General features: G+C 36.4%; 1 protein-coding gene across 1 annotated transcript in view; it reads right to left on the minus strand.

The window, feature by feature from the left end:
* Nucleotides 1-261: 261 nt before the first annotated feature.
* Nucleotides 262-21404, minus strand: part of Uxt (Uxt prefoldin-like subunit) — a 37353-nt gene continuing 16210 nt past the window's right edge. Inside the window, exons 2-3 of the mRNA XM_089097983.1 lie at nt 15504-15659; nt 262-701 (exon numbers count right to left, since the gene is read on the minus strand). Coding sequence (XP_088954109.1) covers nt 458-701; nt 15504-15659 — 400 coding nt within the window. The 3' untranslated portion in view covers nt 262-457. The remainder of the gene's footprint in view (nt 702-15503; nt 15660-21404) is intronic.

Genomic DNA, 21404 nt, shown 5'->3' on the forward strand with positions numbered 1-21404 from the left:
GAGAATTAAAGGATTGCAGCCGTCTATCATCAGGCTTTTCGAGCCTTCCCCGGGCGGTTGTATGTATATATATTTTATTTTGTAGTTATTAGTAAATAAAATAAATTTGTCTAAATTTGTCTAAAATGCTTAACCAAAAGTTTCCGGGTAATACGAATTGTTCTCTTCTTGTCTCATCTTTGATACTGTCTCTAGTTGTAACGACTTACGGTACGGCAACTTCATTTTTTCATTGTGTGGTTCTTTAACTGGCGTCTCTCTTCTGAAGTGTATCTTAGCAAATAAAATCTTTAATTTATTAAAATTCTAAACGTTCTTTAGTTTACTCTTCAGAAGAATCACAAATTTACAAAAATAACAAGAGAAATACTTTGCTATTTCTGCTATTCATTGGAGTCCATATGATTTCCTTGTACAGTATGAAAACGGAAATAAAAAACTACGAAAATACACAGTGCTACAACATTTGACGTAGTAAATTTGAATCTGCTAAGAGGTCAAGATTCATTCCATGTTTTTGTCCCAGGCCCAATGCTAGAATTTTGATTCTTGCTTTAAGTCTTGCAATATTCTTTGATTCCATTGACACTCTTGATTCTAGTAATTCAATTTTTTTGGCTGCAAACTTCAGGGTTTCCTCTGAAGTCAACTCGAGTAAAATTCCATAACCGATGTCAACAAAAATGTTGCTCCAGTCAGGACTGAAAATAAAATATAATTAAATTAAATGTTAATATACTTAAACATATTTAATGTATTTAAGGACACTGCTGCAGTCTAAAGTAGTAGTGGTTACAAGTAGTAGCCGTCGCATAATGTTGCAGTCGCAGTTGCAAGCAGTCACAAGTAGTTGCAGTCACAAGAGTAGTAATAAACGTAGTAATAGCGTAGTAAAAACGTAGTCTCAGTCGCAAACAGTTGCAGTCACAGTAAGAATTAGTCACAATTGAAGTCTTAAGTAATCACAATGACAGTTGCTAGTTGTTGCAGTCACAATTGTAAGGAGTCGCAAGCAACAGCAGTGGCTTTTGCAAGTATTCGTAGTCGCAAGTTGCCGTAGTGACGGTTGCAAGTACCCAGTCGCAAGTAGTCACTGTCGCAAGAAGCCACAGTCACAGCAGTAACAGGGGTAATAGCGGTAGTAGCAGTAGTAAGAGAAGTAGCTCCGAAAGTTTCAGCTTAATACCCTTAGCTATTCCTAAGATGTTACAGCTACATCCTTTTGATAACATGGATACACATAGTGTCTTTTTATTTAGCTCAACATATCCCTCAACGTCCCCTGAAGTTCCACCTTAATGCACTTAGCCTTATCGGACAGACTGGCGGTTAATAATTCTCCCCTGTTCCAAATAAGAAATATTAGATGTAAACAATGGGCAAATTGCATAGTTTACAATCTTTGCCCCAAGGGTTGTGGGGGTCATGTCATCCTCAAGGGTATGATTATTAGACTTTCAACTATTTGAAATAAAACAGATATTTCAAAATATTGATCAGTGTTGAGGGGGGAGTGCGTCCAAAAAGGCAAGGACCCTTTTAGATGCACTTGGAGGTTGGTTACCCTCCAGCCACTTTTGACTCTTAAAAAGACCACTAGAACTCTCAATTTCCAATTGAATGAGCCCACTCCAAAGTATTTTGACAACTCCGTCGACACTAACTTGTAAAAAAAAAAATACACAGAGTCCACTTTTCTCTTTACTTAACCAGCATTGTTTCACTCGCTTATTAAGGCCTGATTGAGAATTTAGAGAACCAAGTAGTAAAATTAGTGTTAAAGATTGATTATTATGAGCAAGGAAAACAACTTGGAACTTCTGTTTTTTCACGGTGTTAAGCAACGGCCAGGTGCTAATTCGAAGTCCACCATTCTGAATATATCGTTGGAAAAGATGCCACTTTCACATATCTCCAAACAGGATTTTTCACGGGCTTATAGGTCAAAATTGAACATTTCAGAGTTGGCAAATGAAAAAGTTACCCCAATGTCCAAAAACTTCCTTCTTTTAAGATGGCCCGTAAACTGACCACAAGCAAATACAAATTGTCTTGTTCTAAAAAATAACTTCTTATCTGAATCAATAAAAAAGCGTCATCACGATATTCTGAGTGCGGCGAGAAAAAAGCTAAGAGTTGAAAATGTATGGTCAGATCGTGTTTAGGTACTTTCAAGACTTCCAGGTGCACGAGCTGCACGCCGAATTAACTCCCTTTCAGATTGCGTTTAAATTTTGTTTATGAATAGTCTCTTCTTCTTCTTCTAATTCACAGCAGGCGGGCTATTCAGTTGGTACTATTTAGCCCTCTTCTTTTTGCTTCCCTCAGTGGGCTACAGAGCTACTGTCTTGGTTGTCTCTTATTTATTAGATACTCTCAGATATCTTTCAGTAGATCTTTTGACTCAAGGAGTTCAAATATAAGATGATAGATATCGATTTCTGTGCTCTGTGTGCAGGTATAGTTGGCTAGGCTCTTGGCTGATAGTGAGACTTTGTGGTGTTTGAAGTATTTTAACAGTTTACAAAGCAAGGTATGTTGTGCAGACGTCAGCATATTACATTCAAATAGGTAATGGTCAATTGTTTCATTAATCATATTACAATGCCTGCAAAGAGAGGACAGGGGAATTGAACCGCTTGAATTAGAAAGCTTATACGAGAATGCAAGGAAATTTAGTCCATTTGTTCAAGAGCGGATTCTATGATAAATTTTAGAAAGATACTTATTGGGAAAGGGGGAAAGGATTGGATTAATCTTATTAAAATTAATATCTGATAGCCTCCATCGGTAAATATCTCTATTTGGGATTGGTCTCCCACTTGACTGGTCAATGTTTATAGCATTTTTTGCTATTACATCAACCTTATGATTACCACTCATGCCAGAGTGGCTAGGAATGTACTGAAAATAAGTTTTTATGCGAATTGAAGCAAGATTATCAATAATACTGAGACAATGATAAGTGTCAATGTCCAACTTATATTGAGGAGCTGAGGCCAGCAACTCAAGGCTTGATAAAGAGTCGGAATAGATGATGATATTATTCGAATTTGCAATCAAAGGTTGGTTTTGCTTAAGGTGTTCCAATGCCATGATTATGGCATTTAACTCAGCAGACATTATAGGTAAATTATTAAATAATCTCTCGCCCATTGCAATTTTCAGGTGAGGAAGGAAAACACCACTTGCAACCTTCTCATTCATTTTTGACTAATCAACAAATATTTGGAAGTGATTTTTATAGGTAATTGTATTAAGTTCTGCAAATTTTTTCTGGACAAAAGCAATAGGGGTAAAATCTTTATTTCAATTTGGAAATTCAGTATTTATTATGGGAAATGACCAATTCCATGGAGGGGATTGGGGGAAAGTGGGTGCAATAGACTTTGCTGGTACAGGGAACTTCTTTTGAATATTGACATACTCATCTGCAATACCTCTATACATGGCTGGATTTCTTAACCAATTATGTAATGTGTGTGAGCTATTTGATTTAATTTTTGTAAGATGTTTTATCAAGAGAAAGCTACGTCTCTCCCTTATTGTTGTTAATCCACTCTCCAGAAGCAGAAACTTGGTGCTTGTGGGTTTCCTAAGACCAAATATGAGACGTATTATATCATTTTGTGTTGTTTCAATTTTTTGCATCTGGGTCTTTGCACATGCACCATAGACGATGAGCCCATAGTCAATATGGGGTCTTATCACAGATGTGGCTTATGACTTTATGCATAATTGGCTCATGCGTTTCTCTGGAGAGATTATTTGCAGAATTATTCCAGTATTTATATTTAGCATCTATTATAGTCCTTTTTAGATTAGATTCTGCTTGTAATTAAATAAAAAAAACAAGTTTTTTAAACTGAAAGTAAGGAGCGACATTAAAACTTAAAACGAACAGAAATTATTCCGTATATGAAAGGGGCTGTCCCCTCCTCAACGCCTCGCTCTTTACGCTAAAGTTTTTTATTGTTTTAAAAAGACAGAGTCAAACTTTAGCGTAAAGAGCGAGGCGTTGAGGAGGGGACAGCCCCTTTCATATACGGAATAATTTCCGTTCGTTTTAAGTTTTAATGTCACTCCTTACTTTCAGTTTAAAAAACTTGTGTTTTTTTATTTAATTTCTGATCGTCTTTTAGTTAATGCAGCTTTTATTTGCATAAAAATTTTACTTTTCTTTTGCTAAATGGATGTCTTTACAAATTAACTTACGTAACTAACTTCTATATTCGTATATTTTTCTTCTGGCAAAAAATACGAAGTTGCAGATTTTTGCATATATGAGCTTGAAACCTATGTAATAGGGTTTTCTGATACGCCGAATCTGACGGTGTGATTTTCATTAAAATTCTTTAACTTGTAGGGGATATTTCACCCCTCTTTAAAAAATCGAGTAAATTTTCTCAGGTTAGTAGCCTTTGATGAGTAATACTAAACTTAATAAAATTTATATATTTAGAATCAGCATTATAAACACATTCTTTTGATACATTTATTGACATCAAAATTTCGTTTTTAAAAGTTTCGATTACTATTGAGCCGTATCGCTTGCTTTTTTATTTGTTACGTATGTGTTATTACGTATATGAGGGGGTTCTCCCCTTAGTCAATACCACGCCCTTTACTTTAAAAGTTAAAAAAAAATTTTTGATTAACAAACCCCTGAATCACAAAGGCCGCTTAATTAGAATATATAGCTCTTTTGAAAGAACTACAAAAAACTGTCGCGTAATGAGCGTTGTCTTGACTTGGGGGAGAACCCCCTCACTTACGTTATAATTTCTGTTCGTTTTAAGTTCTAATATTCCTTCTTACATTTCAGTTGAAAAAACTTGATTTTTTTATTTAATTTCTGATCGTTTTTTAAATAATGCTTGGAAATCCGATGCCCCCTTCATCGCCCTTTCCCTTCCCCCCAAGAAACATCCTCCACGGACCTCGTCTCCAGAGTCATTCCCGCCTCTCGCCCCCCCTCCAGAAAAAATCCTTCCTGAAAATGGTTGTATACTTCCCAATAACCAATAAATAATGCTGGCAAGTCTGGCGCCCCCTTCATGGCAATTTCCCTTCCCCCATGAAAACTTCCTTAATGAAAAGATCCTCCAACATAACCCCCGACCCACCCTTCCCACCCACAACCAGAAAAAAAAACTCCTGAAAACTTCTGTATACTTCCCAATAACCAATACTATATGTTAACATTGGGTAAAGATCATAACTTTTAGCCCTCCCTCTGGGAACTTCGGGGATTAAGTCATCCTAAAAGACATAGTTATCATATTTTCGACCATGCTGAACAAAATGGCTAGCTCAAAATTTTGATCGGGTTATTTTGCGAAAAAATTACCGTGGGGGGGCCTAGTTGCCCTCCTTTTTTTGGTCACTTAAAAAGGGCACTAGAACTTTTAATTTCCGTTCCAATGAGCCCTCCCATGATGTTCTAGGACCCTTGGGTCGATACAATCACCCCTGGGGGAAAAAAAACAAACAAACAAACAAATAAACACGCATCCGTGATCTTTCTTCTGGCAAAAAATGTAAAATACCACTATTTTGTAGATAGGAGCTTGAAACCTCTACAGTAGGGTTCTCTGATACGCTGAATATGATAGTGGGATTTTCGTCCAGGTTTTATAATTTTTAGGGGGTCTTTCCCCCTTTTTTCGAAAATCAGCCAAATTTTCTCAGGCGCGTAACTTTTGATGGGTAGCACTAAACTTGATGAAAGTTATATATTTGAAATCAGCAATGAAATTTGATTCTTTTGATGTATCTGTTGGTATCAAAAACCCGTTTTCTAGGGTTTCGGTTACCATCGCTCCTTACTTACAGTTCGTTACCACGAACTGTTTGATTTTTTAAAATATGTAGTAGGTGATGGTTTTTTTTATGGTTTCTGTCCTAGCTGTCTTTTTTATCCTCCATTTATTTAGGCACTCATTTGTCCACCATGCTTTAGGAATTTGTTTAGGGAATGTTTTCTTAGGTGTTGTCCTGGGGATAGCATGATTAGCTGTATTTATTAGTAAAGATGTCAAGGCTTCAGCATGTGTGTCAACTGTTGTGTTGGAAATGCATGAACTTTGGGTGAAACTTGTAATTTCATCATTTAGCTTATTTTGGAACATAGACCAATTTGTTTTGGTGTTAATATAATTGGAGGTATGAGATGAAGTTTCAGCAGGCTCATTTAGGGAGCAAACTATAGCAAAGTGGTCTGTACATAGACTATCAATTTTATTTATGTAAATTTTGTTCAAAAAATTTAATGACACAATTTGTAGGTCAATTGTGGAGAATTTGCCACTTTTGGGGTTGAAATGTTTATTCAGGTTTGTAGGTGTAGCAACAGCTAATTCATCATTATTTGAAGTCATATGCTCAATAAATTTACCAGCTTTATTTGCTGGTTTATTCCCCCACAAAAGGCTGTGGGCATTGAAATCACCACAAATAATGACATTATTTAACATATTAGAATTAGTCATGCAATTAATGAAATTTTTGGCATCAGTTGATGAACCATCAGGATTATAAAAGCTTAAGAAGATGGTTTTTAAATTATTCATACAAATACTGGTACCAATGACAGCAGAATCATTTTCAAAATCAGTAAAATTAATGACACAAAATTTTATATTAATGTTGACTAATAAAGCTACCCCACCTCCTTGTCTCTCTGATGATCTATCCTTTCTTAGGATAGTATATCCCAGAGACTTAATTTGTTGATTTTGGGTTAAATGAGTTTCCTGGAGGCAAGCAATATTAATCCAATTATTATTCATAAATGATATTAGTTCATTTAGCTTTTTTTCTGTCAGTGATCTTACATTCCATTGGAGTATTGATAAATGTTGTGTTGTTGATTTATTCTTCATATGACTGTGTATCAATGTTCAGCTTTGTTAAAAGTAAAGCAAGATCTTTTTTTGCTTGAATGAGCATATCATCTGGGATGTAGATTTTTGCCAATTCTGCAATAATTTTCGTTTTCTGTAGTTGATGTATGTTCATGGCCTGAACTGCATTAAAGTTTAGAATGAATAAGCATATATTTGGGTATATATTTATGGTTGTGCATCCTGTGTGTTGGTTAAGGGATTGATTCCTGGTAGTGTTTCTGGTTTGTTTCTTCTTGGGAGGGAGGGCCAGGCTGACCTCATCTCACCAGACAAGGAGGCTTGTTGGCTTGGTGATTCCTTCTGATGAGGATTTGAGCTATGGGGCTTAGAAGATGGTGTTTTATATGGGGTGCTTGATGCATTGGGGGCATTTGAATTGGGGGTTTTGGTTGGTTTCATTACAGGCTTTATTTGGTATCGTTGGGCAGCATTTGCTTCCATTGCTGCAAAGGGGTATGGGATGGCCTTTTCTGTTGATATTTGGAGTGTTAGAGCTCTTTTCTTGTATGCAGGGCATAATGATTTATTTGTAGATTCATGTGGGCCTTTGCAATTGATTCATGTAGGCTGAGTGTTGTTGCTAGTTGTCAGCTCTTTAGGATGGAAAGCTTTACAATTACTACACTCTTGGAGAATTTCATTACATTTGTTTGTTGTGTGTCCCAGTTTGAAACACTTCTGACACTGGATAGGCTCAGGTTTGTATTCCTTGTGTGGTTTGATTTGCCCAAATAGGAATAGTTTTTCTGGGATATCAATTTTATCCTTCAGTGTGAATAAGAAGGATGTACTAGTTCTTAGGCCATTAGAGTTAGGTTTTCCAAGTTGGGTAACATCCTCAACTGGGATTGTGTTTCCAGCCCTATCTGAGAGCCCTTCTTTTAACTCCTGAGTAGATATCTTTGGGGGAACATTATAAACTACTATTTTTGTTGGTGATTGTTTTGGGTTCTAATTAGATGCAATAATTGGGGTATTCAGAAGGGATTTTAGGTTAATTATTGTATCTGCTGATTTCTGATCTTTTACAGCTATTAGTAGAGATCCATTACGGTTAATATTAAGAGAGAACATTGATTTTAGCAATTTAAAAATTGCAACTCTTATTGCAGTGATCATTTTTATTTCAAAGGGGGTAATGGGATTAATTTTAAGGTAAATTCCTAAGTTTTTGGAGGGAGGATCTTGGGCAGAGAGAGGGGAAATGATTTTAATTGGGGAGATTTTTTTCCTTTTTTTAGAGCTTCTAGAGAGGACCTCTTGAAACCCATCATTATCGTCTTATGGTTACATTAGCCCCTACACTTATCATTGTCCTATTCTCCAAATTGGAGCTATCATTAGAACTTTCAGATAATGTGCTTGACCAGCCAGGATGGGTATCTTTCACTATGACACTTTCAGTGGAATTTGATTTGGGATCTGGGGGGTCTTTTTTTTTGGAGGACTTCTAAACATTGCCTATTGGAAAAAGCTTTAAACACAAAAATAAAACTAAAAAAAAATAAGGGAAAAATAGAATGATATCAAACCGTCTGCACTATACTCTGGGGAGGATAAACACCACAGTATAGCCCTGAGGATGAGTTGAGCAGGATTGGTTTGGTATAACTGCTGATTAGAAGCGATAATATACACAAGAAAATATATTTTAATTTTCTTATAAGGTTGCTGTTGAAAAAGAATTTTTAAGCTGATTTCAGTGTCATTCACTTTCTGAGTTAAGGTGTGAACTATGAATATTTGTTGTAGCGTCGTAGCGTTTATTTGTTGTAGTCTCGTAGCGTTTATCTTATTGTTTCTTCTTTTTCTTCATTGTTATCTCTGCTCTACTATGCTTATGTTTGTGTCGCGTTTGGTTTCGTAGGAGAAGCTAACTCTATTTCTCTTTATTTTCATTTTGTTGGTTATTTATTATTTGTTCTGTGTATAAATGTCTTCTTGTTTGACGTGGAAAAGGGTATTATGTGACAAAATCGCAAAATCATATTCTATGTGATACTTTTTTGGATCATGATAGCCTTCTCTCGTCTTTTAACTTCCCTGGCTACGAAGTGATAGATCGAAATCACTTCTCAATGGGACGAGTAGGTCTGGCTTTTATTGTTAGATAGGATTTCAATTGCGAAATTAAAAAGGACTTGAAACAGTTAGAATTAACGCAAGATAGAAACACCTAGCATAGAAAGTCAGTTATTTTTAGTGGCATATATAAGCCACAAAAGAGAATCATTTAATGATTTTGCTGAAGGTTTTGAAGGTCTTGCTGCAAAGTCAAGCGAATCTAGTCAAGAGTTTACATGTATTGAGGAATTTCTATTTTGATTTGCTATAGACACATAGACGAAATTTGGATTTCTTAAGCCTGATGATGTAAAATGGTTTGTACTCAACCTTGAGTACTTCAACTAGAATCAAGGATCATTCGAAAACAGTTATTGAATATTTTTTGTTTCTTCAGTGATGTTAAATTAATTGTGCCGCTCTATAATGATAAGCCCAGCTCCTGACCATCTCCCAGTTGCACTATATTTGAATTATGAAGAAAAGAAAGATAATAGAAGAATAATTTACTAGTGCGTATAATGAAGCCAGTAAATGAGGAATGTTGAGGAAATAATTAGCGTTATCCAACAGTTGGTTCTAAATAAACATTGAGCCAAGCATATACAAAGGGATTTTCAATTTTACTTTTTGTCAATGGAAACACAGAAAAAAGGCATTTTACAGTAAAAATACCCCAAAAAGTTGTTTTTCTAAATACAGGGGGGGGGGAGAAGCTTTTAGAAGATTAGTCACTATTTGCCACGTGGCTTTAAGATTATAGCTATTTTCTGTAAACATATTTGCAGAATATGCTTTCTTTTTTACCTTCTTAGAGTGTTTCCCTATTCCCAAGATATTTATGCACCAAATAAAAGTAAATTCAGTGCAAATGAAAAATTTCAAGTTGTACGAAGAAGGGAAAAAGCAGGTAGGCCTACAAGAGATTAGGTGGCTAAAAAAAAGTTTCGACCCCCGAATAAATTTGACATTAGCAAAAGTTTATGTTTGTGGATGCCGTCTTTAAAATACCGAAGGCATTGACAATAATTCTACCATTTTTCTTGCTTAAGCGGAAATTTACACAACTAAATATATTTTACTGTTAAAAGAAAAAACACAAGGACCAAAGGGAAAAACAGTGCTGAATAAAGATTATACGTCTGAAGGACCTAAGAAATTTGACCAAATAGTGTCAGGCGTTTATGATACCACATGCCCAGTTGAATAAATAAGTCTAAGAAAGAAACAACCAAGAAGCCATGGTGTGGTGATGAGTTGCTGGATTTTTTCGAAACAAGAAGTCAGGCATGTTAGGAGAGTGTGAATAACCCGCAGATTGATGAGCTCCATTTGGCGTATTAGGAACTTATGAATAAGGGAAATACCCTAAGAAAACAAAAAAAGAAAGCACATTTTGCAATGTGTTAGAAAAAAAAGTAAATCTTGAAAATACATGGACAGCTGTGAAAGATTTTCTGAACTGTCTTACTAGACTAACAGAGCCAAAAATTACTTTAAATAATAGGACCTCGGAAAAAACAGAGGAAGTCTGCAACGCACTTAGAGAATATTTCTCCAACACTAGCTGCAAAATCCAAGAAGACTCCAATTTTTATGAATCCTGCAGCTTTAGGTATGAGCGAGGAAGTAGTTTTGAAATCAATTTACAGCCTTGCACTTAAGAGAAGATAGGCAAAATTGCTAACACTGTCAAGTCAAATTGTGCAGAAATTGACAGAATGACCTTGACAACACTCAAGGCGGTTTTGGTGTAATTGCTTTATGTTTTTGTATTTCCAGTGAATATTTCCACGGAAAAGCGTTTTTTTCCCGAAAACTTTGAAAACGGCTAAGGTTATAACGTTGCATACAAGTGGGGTAAAAATTCACATATTTAACTGGAGACCAATATCAATTTTGCCGACTTATTCAAAAATTTCCGAAAAAAATCGTTCACCACTGGCCTTATCGAATAGTTGATGAGAATAAATGTTTTATACGATGGTCAATTTGGCTTCAGGATAGGGCATTCGGCGAAACATGCCTTGCACCATAATCTGGAAAATATTGACTCAGAATTTGAGAAAAGCAAACAATGCATGGGTATTTTTTTATTGTTTTAGAAAGGCTTTTGACTGTTGAGGCTTGTAAAAAATGAACTTATTCATAGAAACAAAGAGCCCACAGGGGGGAATGGAAGTTGGTATAGTGCATATAAAACTATTTGGCAGTAATAAACGTATTGCAACTGCCAATTATTAGGGACCAAAGACAAATAACTTTTCCCTGAACTCATTCAAACAGCTTGTGGATGCATGTGGACTAGTAAAGATAGTTAGCGGTAATTTCAACCTACACCACAAAATGTGGGATGGTGTACTACGCGAAGACTGATATGAAGAGCCTTGGCTGCCTAAAATAAATTCCTATAGTAGCTGCGAACTATACTGCGAACTTGGGATTCAGTCTCTTTACACTAGCAGAAAATACATCCTTGCAAGATATTTTTAAAAGAAGATAAAGTTCAAAAGTCACATTATTCATGAAGAAACGGCTAGTCACCATAACCCTGATGCTAGTTTCAAGGTAAATGAGATGCCTTCTTTTCAGACATTCCTTTGCCTTCCTGTTTTGGATAAACTTATGGAGAATGGTAAACTGATTTTCCTTAAGATCAGCCTCCCAAAAAGAGTTGTCTCCCTGGGAAGGATGGCAAAACATCAGGACTACAGACAAGCATAAACAGATGGCTCAACGATGGAGAAGACATACAGTTGTTCAAATAATTTTCCTTCCCAGATTCCATCTCTTTCTTACCGTTTACAACCTTACCTGTTAATTTTTCCAGCTGAGTTTTTGGCAATCAAGTTTTCTCTTTAAGCTATATCAAGACGAACAGATGCCCAACAACAGAAATACATAGTCTTTACTAATTCACGGCCAGTTATGAATTATTTTTAGGTCAGCAGAGCCAAATGAGAAATAATCTTCAGGTTGGAAATATGATTACACAATAACAAAAAAAAAAAAAAAAAAAAAAAAAAAAAAATCATACGTCAGTTTTACTTATTTGCGTATCTGCACACTTACGAATAGCAGGCAATGAATTAGCAGACTCGGCAGCAAAAGGAGCATCCCAGCCAGATGTCACTTTTACCTATATTACTGGTCCTGAATTTCTGTCTTCAATTGGTTAATAAATCTTTGATGAAGAAGAGGTTTGGCACCACTTGTCACATAGTCAGCTCCTAGATCAAAATGATTATAAACTACCTTCAAAAGAGATGTACCTCCCACCCTGTATCCTTCCGACATTCCTTCCATTTCACCTCAGATATGACCATGCAAAAGCAAAATATACCCTTTTTCAATAGAAAATGGTCTCTCATTTAATTGTGGTACTTGTGAATTGTATCAAGACATACAACGCCTCATTTTCAGCTGCAAAAAATTTGAAAAGGAGAGAGAGGTATTAAGGAAATGATGCAAATTCATTTTCAGCATTCACAATGCACGCTGTCCGGGGTAATCATACATCCCCACCTTGGGATATGAAATTAAGCACAAACTCTCTGGGTTGATTTTTTCATACCACTGGTTTGGTTCACTCTCTGTAATATTATTTTAGAGTTATTTTTATTTAGGCTGTTTGTATTTTACTTATTTATATTCTTACATTTGGATAATTTTTAGTCGTTTCAATTCTTTCTAGGTGACTTTTATATGTTTATTTTTGATATTTTAGCAAGCGATATAGTGAAATAATTTCTGCTCGTTTTAAGTCTTTATGTTGCTCCTTAGTTTCAGTTGCAAAAAATTGTTTTTCTTTATTTATTTAATTTCTGATCATTATTTTTTAAATCATACTGGGAAATCCCCCTTCCCCCGTAAAATTCTTTCCGGAAACTTTGCTCCACATGGAAAGTTCTCCCTGTGGAATCTCCCCCAGTGGCGTCATTTGGGGGTAACAAGGGGGGGGCAGTTGCCCCCCCCCATTAAATTGGAAAAAGCTATTATATAGCCCATGCCCCTTGACTCTCTGGATGTGGAGCTTTTTTGCTCCCTCAATAAAATGCTGGAGCTACGCCCCGGCCCCCCCCCCCCCACCAAATAAAACCAATTGCGTATATTTCCCAATAGCAAATATTATATGTAAACATTTGCCACACTGCATAACTTATAGTCCTCTCCCCCGGTGCTGTGTGGGGGGGGGGGTATGTTATCCCCAGAAGCATAATTATTTGACCTTTAAACCAAGTTGAACCTAATGGTTATCTCAAAATCATGATTGTTGTCTTTGGGGAAAAGGAGCGGATGGGAAGGGGAGGGCTAGTTGCCCTCCAATCTCTTGGGTCACTCGAAAAAGGCACTAGAGCTTTTAACTTCTGTTTGAATGACCCATCTCCCAATTTTCAAGGGCCACTGGTTTGATACAATCACCCCTGAAAGATGCACCCACAATCTTTCATTTGCCAAAAAATATAAAACACCATATTTTTATAGATAGGAGCTTGAAACATCTACAATAGGTTCTATGATATGCTGAATTTGATGGCGTGGTTTTCATTAAGGTCGCTTGACTTTTGGGGTTGTTTTCCAATCGTTTTGAAATAACTAAAATTTTTAGAGAATCATAGCTTTTGATGGGTAAGCTTAACAAATTTTATATATTTGTAATCAAACAGTTCGTGGTAACGAACTGTAAGTAAGGAGCGACCCGGCTCAATGGTAACCGAAAGTCTAAAAAACGAAATTTTGATACCAATAGATACAACAAAAGAATCAGATTTTAATTGTGATTTCAAATATATAAGTTTCATCAAGTTTAATCTTACCCATCAAAAGTTACGAGCCTGAGAAAATTTGGCTTATTTTCGAAAAAAGGGGAAAAGACCCCCTAAAAGTTATAGAACCTTAAGGAAAACCACGCCATCATATTCAGCTTATCAGAGAACCCTACAAAAGAAGTTTCAAGCTCCTATCTACAAAAAATGTGGAATTTTCCATTTTTTGCCAGAAGAAACGTCAGGGATGCGTTTTTATTTGTTTTTTTTTCTTTTTCCCAGGGGTAATCGTATTGACCCAGTGGTCCTAGAATATCGTAGGAGGGCTCATTGGAACGAAAATTAAAAGACCTAGTGCCCTTTTTTAATGACCAAAAAAATGGAGGGCAACTAGACCCCCTCCCACGCTCATTTTTTTCCCCAAAGTCACCCGATCAAAATTTTGAGATAGCCATTTTGTTTAGTATGGTCGAAAATGTGATAACTATGTCTTTTAGGATAACTTAATCCCCCGAAGCCCCTGAAGGGAGGGCTGAAAGTTTTGAGCTTTACCCAATGTCAACGTATAGCATTGGTTATTGGGAAGTATACAGACGTTTTCAGGGGGAATTTTTTCTGGTAGTAGGGGGTGGGGGTGGGATGGGGGTTATGTGGGAGGATCTTTCCATGAAGGAAGTTTTCATGCGGGAAGAGAAATTGCTATGAAAGGGCGCCGGACTCCCCAGCATTATTTAAAAAAAGAATAAGAAATTGAATATAAAAAAAAACAAGTTTTTCAACTGAAAGTAAGGAGCAAAATCAAAACTTAAAACGAACAGAAAATATTAGCTATATGATTGAGTTCACCCCCTAGTCAATACCTCGCTCTTTAAGCCAAACATTTTTTAGTACTTTCATAAGAGCTATTTATTATAATTAAAGGCCTTTGTAATTAAGGGGTCATTTTTAAGGAATTGGAACAAAATTCGAACTTTAGCTTAAAGAGCAAGGTATTGACTAGGGGGCAAACCCCCTAATATACGTATTAAAAACATATGAATATCGAAGTTCGTTACGTAAGTTAATTTGTAAGTGACGTATATTTATTACTAATAAAAACGTTCGTAAATAAAATTCAACAAGTTTCGAGAAAGCCATTTAACCAAATAAAAGTAAAATTAATATGCAATTTTTTTTAATTATTCATGTACGGAGCCAAAATCAAAACCTGGATTAATTGAAAAACGTTCAAAAATTAAATTAAAAAAAACAAGTCTTTTTAACTTAAACTAAGGAGCAGCATTAAAACCTAAAACGAACAGAAATTATTCCGTATAGGAAAGGGGCTGTCCCCTCCTCAGCGCCTCGCTCTTTACGCTAAAGATTGACTTTCTCAAAACTCTATTTTTTTCTAAACAATAAAAAACTTTAGCATAAAGAGCGAGGCGCTGAGGAGGGGACAGCCCCTTTGATATACGGAAAAATTTCTGTTCGTTTTAAGTTTTATGTAGCTCCTTACTTTCAGTTAAAAAAACTTGTTTTTTTTTAATTAATAAGCAGAAAAATTGAATTCTTTTGATGTGTTAATTGTTGTGAAAATTCCTTTTATGCAGTTTAGGTATTACTGGGCCAAAAAACTCCTTACTTACAGCAATTTTTTCAGGAATTCTATATCACTCTTTCCTGGTTCTGGTCACTTTTTCTAAAGATCTTTCTTGGTTGGGTCACTTCGCCAGGAAGTTTTGTCAGCACAAAAGATATAACCAAAGTAAATACAAATACTTACACTTTTGCATGTACATAAAAGTTATCTCCGATATCGACTTGCATCTTCAAAGGCTTTCCTGTCATTTCTGTGTCTTTTAAGGCTTTCAGAACATCTTGCAGCTTAACGTAATCAGCTAGTTTGGTTACTATTTCATTTCTAACTTCATAAGCAGCTCTAAAAAAAAACAATCAGTCAGAGTGTAATTTGATTGAAGCATAATGAAGGAAACACTTTGTGCTAGGGACATTCCTAAACACAGGAATTGCTTAAAATTCTCTAAATCCATCCCCCCAAAATTGACCTGAGACCAGCCCTTCTGTTGAAACTGAATATGCCGGTTCAACAATGATTTTTTTTTTATCCTTGCCTCATACTCTTTCTAGGAAATACCCCCACCTCTAAGAGGTTTCAATTCTCTGCAACTAGGTTTAGAACTATATCAACAACTACCCTCCCTTTTGTAACTATTCAAAATGTTTATAGGGTTTCTATTTATAGTCTCTATTTATAGGGTTTAGCATTGCGAAGTCTATATCTAATCCTGAATTTATAAGGAGAAATTAATATAACTAAAAATACTTGTCAGCCCAAAACTGTGTTAAGCAATCATTTATTCTTTATTGATTAGGAAGTTTATTTTTACCAAAAATGTTTCAACTCACTTTTCAAACTTGTTTGAAAAACAAATAAACCATAAAAAATATAAGACAGTGGCTTTAATTCATGAAATTATAAGGAGGAGGGGGCAAAATACAGATTGAAAATCCAGGGGGGACGAAATGTTTCCGCTTTTTTGTTTGTTTTCTTTTCAATACAAATACAAAATAGAGGTATTTTGCTTCCTTTCCTCACCTTTTTTGTTGAAAGGATAGGGTAGTTTCATTTAAGCAGTTTTATTGAAGCACCTGGCTCTTAAAATAGCTGCATTAACCTTATATTTTTGTCATATATTTAGAGTACAACTCCATTAAATGTTTTTAAAGGTACCTTTAATTTAAACAAAGACTCATTGGTTGACGCTAAGTTTATCTTTATTGCACAAAAAATTTTAAAAGCAATGTATGTCAAAATTGAATGAAAAAAGTGAAATTTGAAGCCAACTGTAACCAACTAACAAATTCAAATTTCAAAATACTTTTATGACAACAATCAATGGAGTTATTCAAACAATATAAGAGAAGAATTTGTTTTTTATTGTAGCCAGTTTAGTAGAGGAATGCCCTAACACTTTTGACTTTGACTTATTTGACTTAAAGCTCTTGCTCGACAGCGTCACCAGCCGGGAACCAGACGTCAGCGCCGTTGGTCGTCTGAAGAGTGCCCTGTTTTGGGCGAGGGTAGGAGCTTCACAAGGATCAATGCCCCACGCTGTGAGTCAATCGCGGATGATATCTGCCCATCTCATACGTGATCTGCCTCTGGGGTGTTTCCAGTAGTTTACAGTTGGATCAAATATAAGTCGGGCCGGTGTTTCAGTGGGTAGGCGAAGTAAATGACTGTACCAACGCAACGAGCGGGATTCAAGCTGTTCGGACAAGGGTAGTAATTTAAAGGGCCGGAGGATATCCATGTTCCGTACCCTATCGAGCCACCTAACATGTTCGATTTTGCGGAGGTGTTTTGTCTGGACAGCATCTACCTTTATCATCTGCGACTGAGTCAAAGGCCAAGTCTCTCACGAGTACAATACGACACTTGCTACCGGGAAAGATTAGATACGAGCTTTCGTGAGACAGCTGATCTGTGGTTTGTGAAATACTGTTCTCAGTAGGCGGTCGAAAATAGCGTTCACCTTTGCCACCCTTTCTGATATCTCTGCATCTAGATTTCCGTTCGAGCAAACAATCGAACCAAGGTAGGTGAACTGCTTGACTATCTCAGCATCTTGGTCACATACTTCTATAGTTGTCAGGGGGCTGCATGGTGTCTTGTCCACAGGCAATATTTTTCTCTTGGTCCAATTTACATTTAAACCAAGTTTTCCTGCAGCAGATGCTAGCGTTTCCAGGGTAGTTTTGATGTCAGTGAGATTTTCACATACCAATGCAACATCGTCAGTGAAGTCAACATCTGACAGAACTCTACTAGCAAAATCGATGCCAAACGGAAGCACCAGCAGTGTTTTGTTGAGAACATGGTCTATGACACAGTTGAAGAGTTCGGGAGCAGCAGCGCAGCCTTGCCGAACACCATTTCTAATTTGAAAATTTGGTGTGGTGCTTTTTTTCTAAATTCCATCGTTTAAAAATATAATAAAGTGATAGCTATGAAAGTAGAAAATGAAATAAGTTTTCACTTAATATATTCGTTCTCAAGGATTGTAAGTTGCGCAAGCTGTCTATTGTTAACATATAAGGGTTTTAATGAAGGGTTGGTCGTATAGACTTCGGAGAAGGATCATTCAATTGGAAATTTAAATTCATGTTGCCCTTTTTGAAAGTTGAAAGTGATCGGAGGGTATTTACAATGACAGCACTTTCGGTCTTATTGTATAGTTCTTTGAACAGATTGACAATTTTCTTAGGTACTACAGCAGATTGGAGGATCAGCCACAGTGACTGTCTGTCGACAGTGTCGAAAGCAGGTCAAAATCGACGAAGACAATGTATGCCTTCTTTTTATATTCTAGAGTTTTCTCTATCAGCTGTCTAATTGTATGAATTTGCTCAGTATTGAACCTACTGTCCAAATGTATAGTAGTGTACTTTATTGCCCGCTTAAAGAGCAGCGTGGCGAAGAGTTTGCTGTGTACCGAAGCAGAGTAACTCCACGACAGTTATTATATTCTGCTTTACTGCCTTCCCTCTTGTAGACTGGTACGAGTAAGCTTGTCTTCCAGTCTGATGGTATCATTTCAGAGCGCCACTAACTAATGCCCTAACAAGACAACCAAAATTCTTTTTGTAAACTATTTCATAACACCATTAAATTAGTTTGGGGGCTGTCATGTTATACTTTATTCCGACGTCCCAGAAGTACAGTAGTGAATAAACAGCCAGTCCCTTCTCCTAATAATTTTATTAATGTGAATTATTAGTCGATGCTCGATAAATTTTTCCTGAATGTAAATTTGTGTTCAATTTAATTTAAAACTTATGTAATCATATTAAAGTGCACTTCGTCTGCGTGTCAAACCCTTATTTGATGCATTTTCAGCACAACCAGTCAATGCAACTAAGACTATGGTGGCTCTCCGGGTTCAATATAGATACTACGGAAACAGTTGGTGAGAGTTGATGATAATGATGACTTTTTCTTTTTCAATCAATCAATCATACATATAAAACAGACTAAATATTCAAATATCTGGCAGTGAGACAAGTTAGTTTTGCGCAGATAGAAAAGGAAAAAAAAAATACACAATTTAGTTTTTATTGTAGCCAGTTTAGTAGGGTAATGCTCTAATAAGACAGCCTAAATTCCTTTTGCAAACTATTTCATAACAACATTAAAGTCGTTTGAGGTTTTGTTATGCACAATGAAGACCAGAGATCCAAGAGTTAAAAAATATTTAGATTTGAACAAATCTAAGGAAAATTTGTAAACAAATCAGGAATAATACTCACTAATATTTTTAAAGTTTTATTTAATATACCTTAGTAATGGTATTATGCATGCCCCTTTCTGAACTAAACCCTAAAATAAGAAAATTCTTACTTTATTAGATTCAGGAAGTTTGTATAAATCATATTGAAAGATTTTCTTCTGGATTGGCTACATCCAAGCCACATGCTACCCAACCCCTAATGCCTGGATCAAGCACTGAGTAGGCCTACTAAAAATGATTAAAAACACCCAAATCAGCAAATTTCTGTATATAATCCAGGTCTAAATCCAGGAATTAGGGAGGGGGAGTAGGACAGGGGAGCTGAATTGAACCAGAAGTCATTCTACAAAATCTACGTAATTAACATAAATTTTCAGAATCTGATGAAGTAAGGAAGGTGTTATCACAGTTCAGAAAAGGCCATGCCTAAAATTGTTGCCAATACTTTTGGAGAAGCAGAAATTTCATATTAGGCTAAAAAGGCCAGACCGCTTCAAAGAGGTTGAAATTTTCATGTTCAACACAGCAAACTGCAAAACATAAGAAAGCACTTTTATACAAGTTTCAAGCCTAAGCTAGCTGAGTAAACTAAGAATAATCCGAAGAAGTTTCGGGAACATCTATCCAGGGCAGGGTACCTACCCAAAGGCCATAGGAGATGGTCAGTATAAACCCTCAACACAGACAATGACAAGGAGGTGATGAACGTTGAGAACATCCCTAGGCCTCTCAATATGCAATTTACATCAGTTTTGCCAATGACCTAGATAAGTGGTTTCCTACTGATTTTGGAGCATGCCCCGCCTAGGCATTTGAAAAATCCTGATGCCCCCCCCCCCGCCTGCGATATCTAAATTTTGTTGCTCAAAATTTTGTGCATTCACCTGAAGGAAACTTAAAAGGCCACTGACTTGGTATCTATTTTGGGTCATCCTCTAGGCATATTTTATACTAATGAAAAACACTGTCTGAATGTACCACCTTTTATACAATGTATAACTTCATTGTAATACTATCATGCATCTTTTTTGTGCTTTAAATACTACATTGTATGCAATATCCTTAACAAAAAAAAATTTTTTTTTTCAAAATTAAGGCTCTAGAGTATAGTCAGCCAAATGGTGCACAGCCTGTCCATGACCCACCAAAATATTACCATGCACCATCAGTGGACCCTTCGCCCCATGTTGGATATCACAAATCTAGATGGCCCTCTTCCTCATATCCCCTGGAGATCCCTATTCCAGTGCTACCTATTCAACTGTTTCCTCAAGTTTTCCAAAACAGCTTGAAGTACTAGATATCAGTAAGTGTCCTGATCCAAACAACTTCCATTCTAGACTACTGAAGGAGCCCATTGAATAAATTGCACTTCCACTACATAACTTAATCGCACTATCACTTGACTCAGATGAGGTACCAATAGACTGGATAGTTACTATAATTATCCCAACATTCAAGAAAGATGGCCCTACCAAATCCAAAAACTGTAGACCCGCAAGTTTATTGGAGCGAGTTCAGTACCGCACCCTACTTGTGGCGTCTAAATCTCCTAATGTCCCCTATACATCGCTCCTCTAAGAAATTAAACTTGTTACCCTTGAGAAAAGAAGGCAACGTCTTAGTCTAAAGTTGGGGAAGGGTATCTATAAAAATCCCAACTTCCATGATATATTTCATCCAGATTTTTCCCCTTTTAGTTAAAGGTTGCAAAGGTCTGTTGCTGAACCTATACCAAAAATACAACCAGTATTTACAACCCATGCAAGATATGCCCGGTTTGACCCCCCCCCCCCGAAATTTTTGACCGAGTCGGAAATAAGTCGGAAATTAGTAAAACCCAGGTAAAAATCAGTAAAATTAGTCGAAAACTGAGTCAAAAATTAGTAAACCCCCCCCCGAAAAAGTCAAAAATTAGTAACCCCCCCCCCCGAAAAAAAAAATCCTGGATCCGCCCTTGTATACTACCCCAGACCAGCACAGCTTTCAACCAGAAAAATTGGTTGGGATCAATCTCCTTGAGGACAATCACCAGCTCCTCATATCTGGTCCCAATGGACAGTCAAATTCAGTGCTAAACACATGTCTTGAAGAAAGAGATCTAGGAGTACTCATAAATGAACAACTGAAGTTCCCTAATCACTGGCAAAAAGCTAATTAAAGCCTTGGTTCCCACAAATGCACCATAAATAGTTCCTCATATACAGTCTGTTTAGGTTCTTATAAGGCTAGGTAAAGTAAGACCTGTTTTAGATTTTTGAACATTTCTCACCTTCCCATTCTGTAAGAATTATACTAGCCTAATTGAAGGAGTTCAATGACATGCCACATAGCAGGTCTGCAAGATCTCCCACACGATATGAGACAGGATC

Source organism: Artemia sp. Qi Xiang Cuo, chromosome 12 (genome assembly GCF_049724085.1).
Source record: "Artemia sp. Qi Xiang Cuo chromosome 12, ASM4972408v1, whole genome shotgun sequence".
In the NCBI taxonomy this organism is placed as follows: Eukaryota; Metazoa; Arthropoda; class Branchiopoda; order Anostraca; family Artemiidae; genus Artemia; species Artemia sp. Qi Xiang Cuo.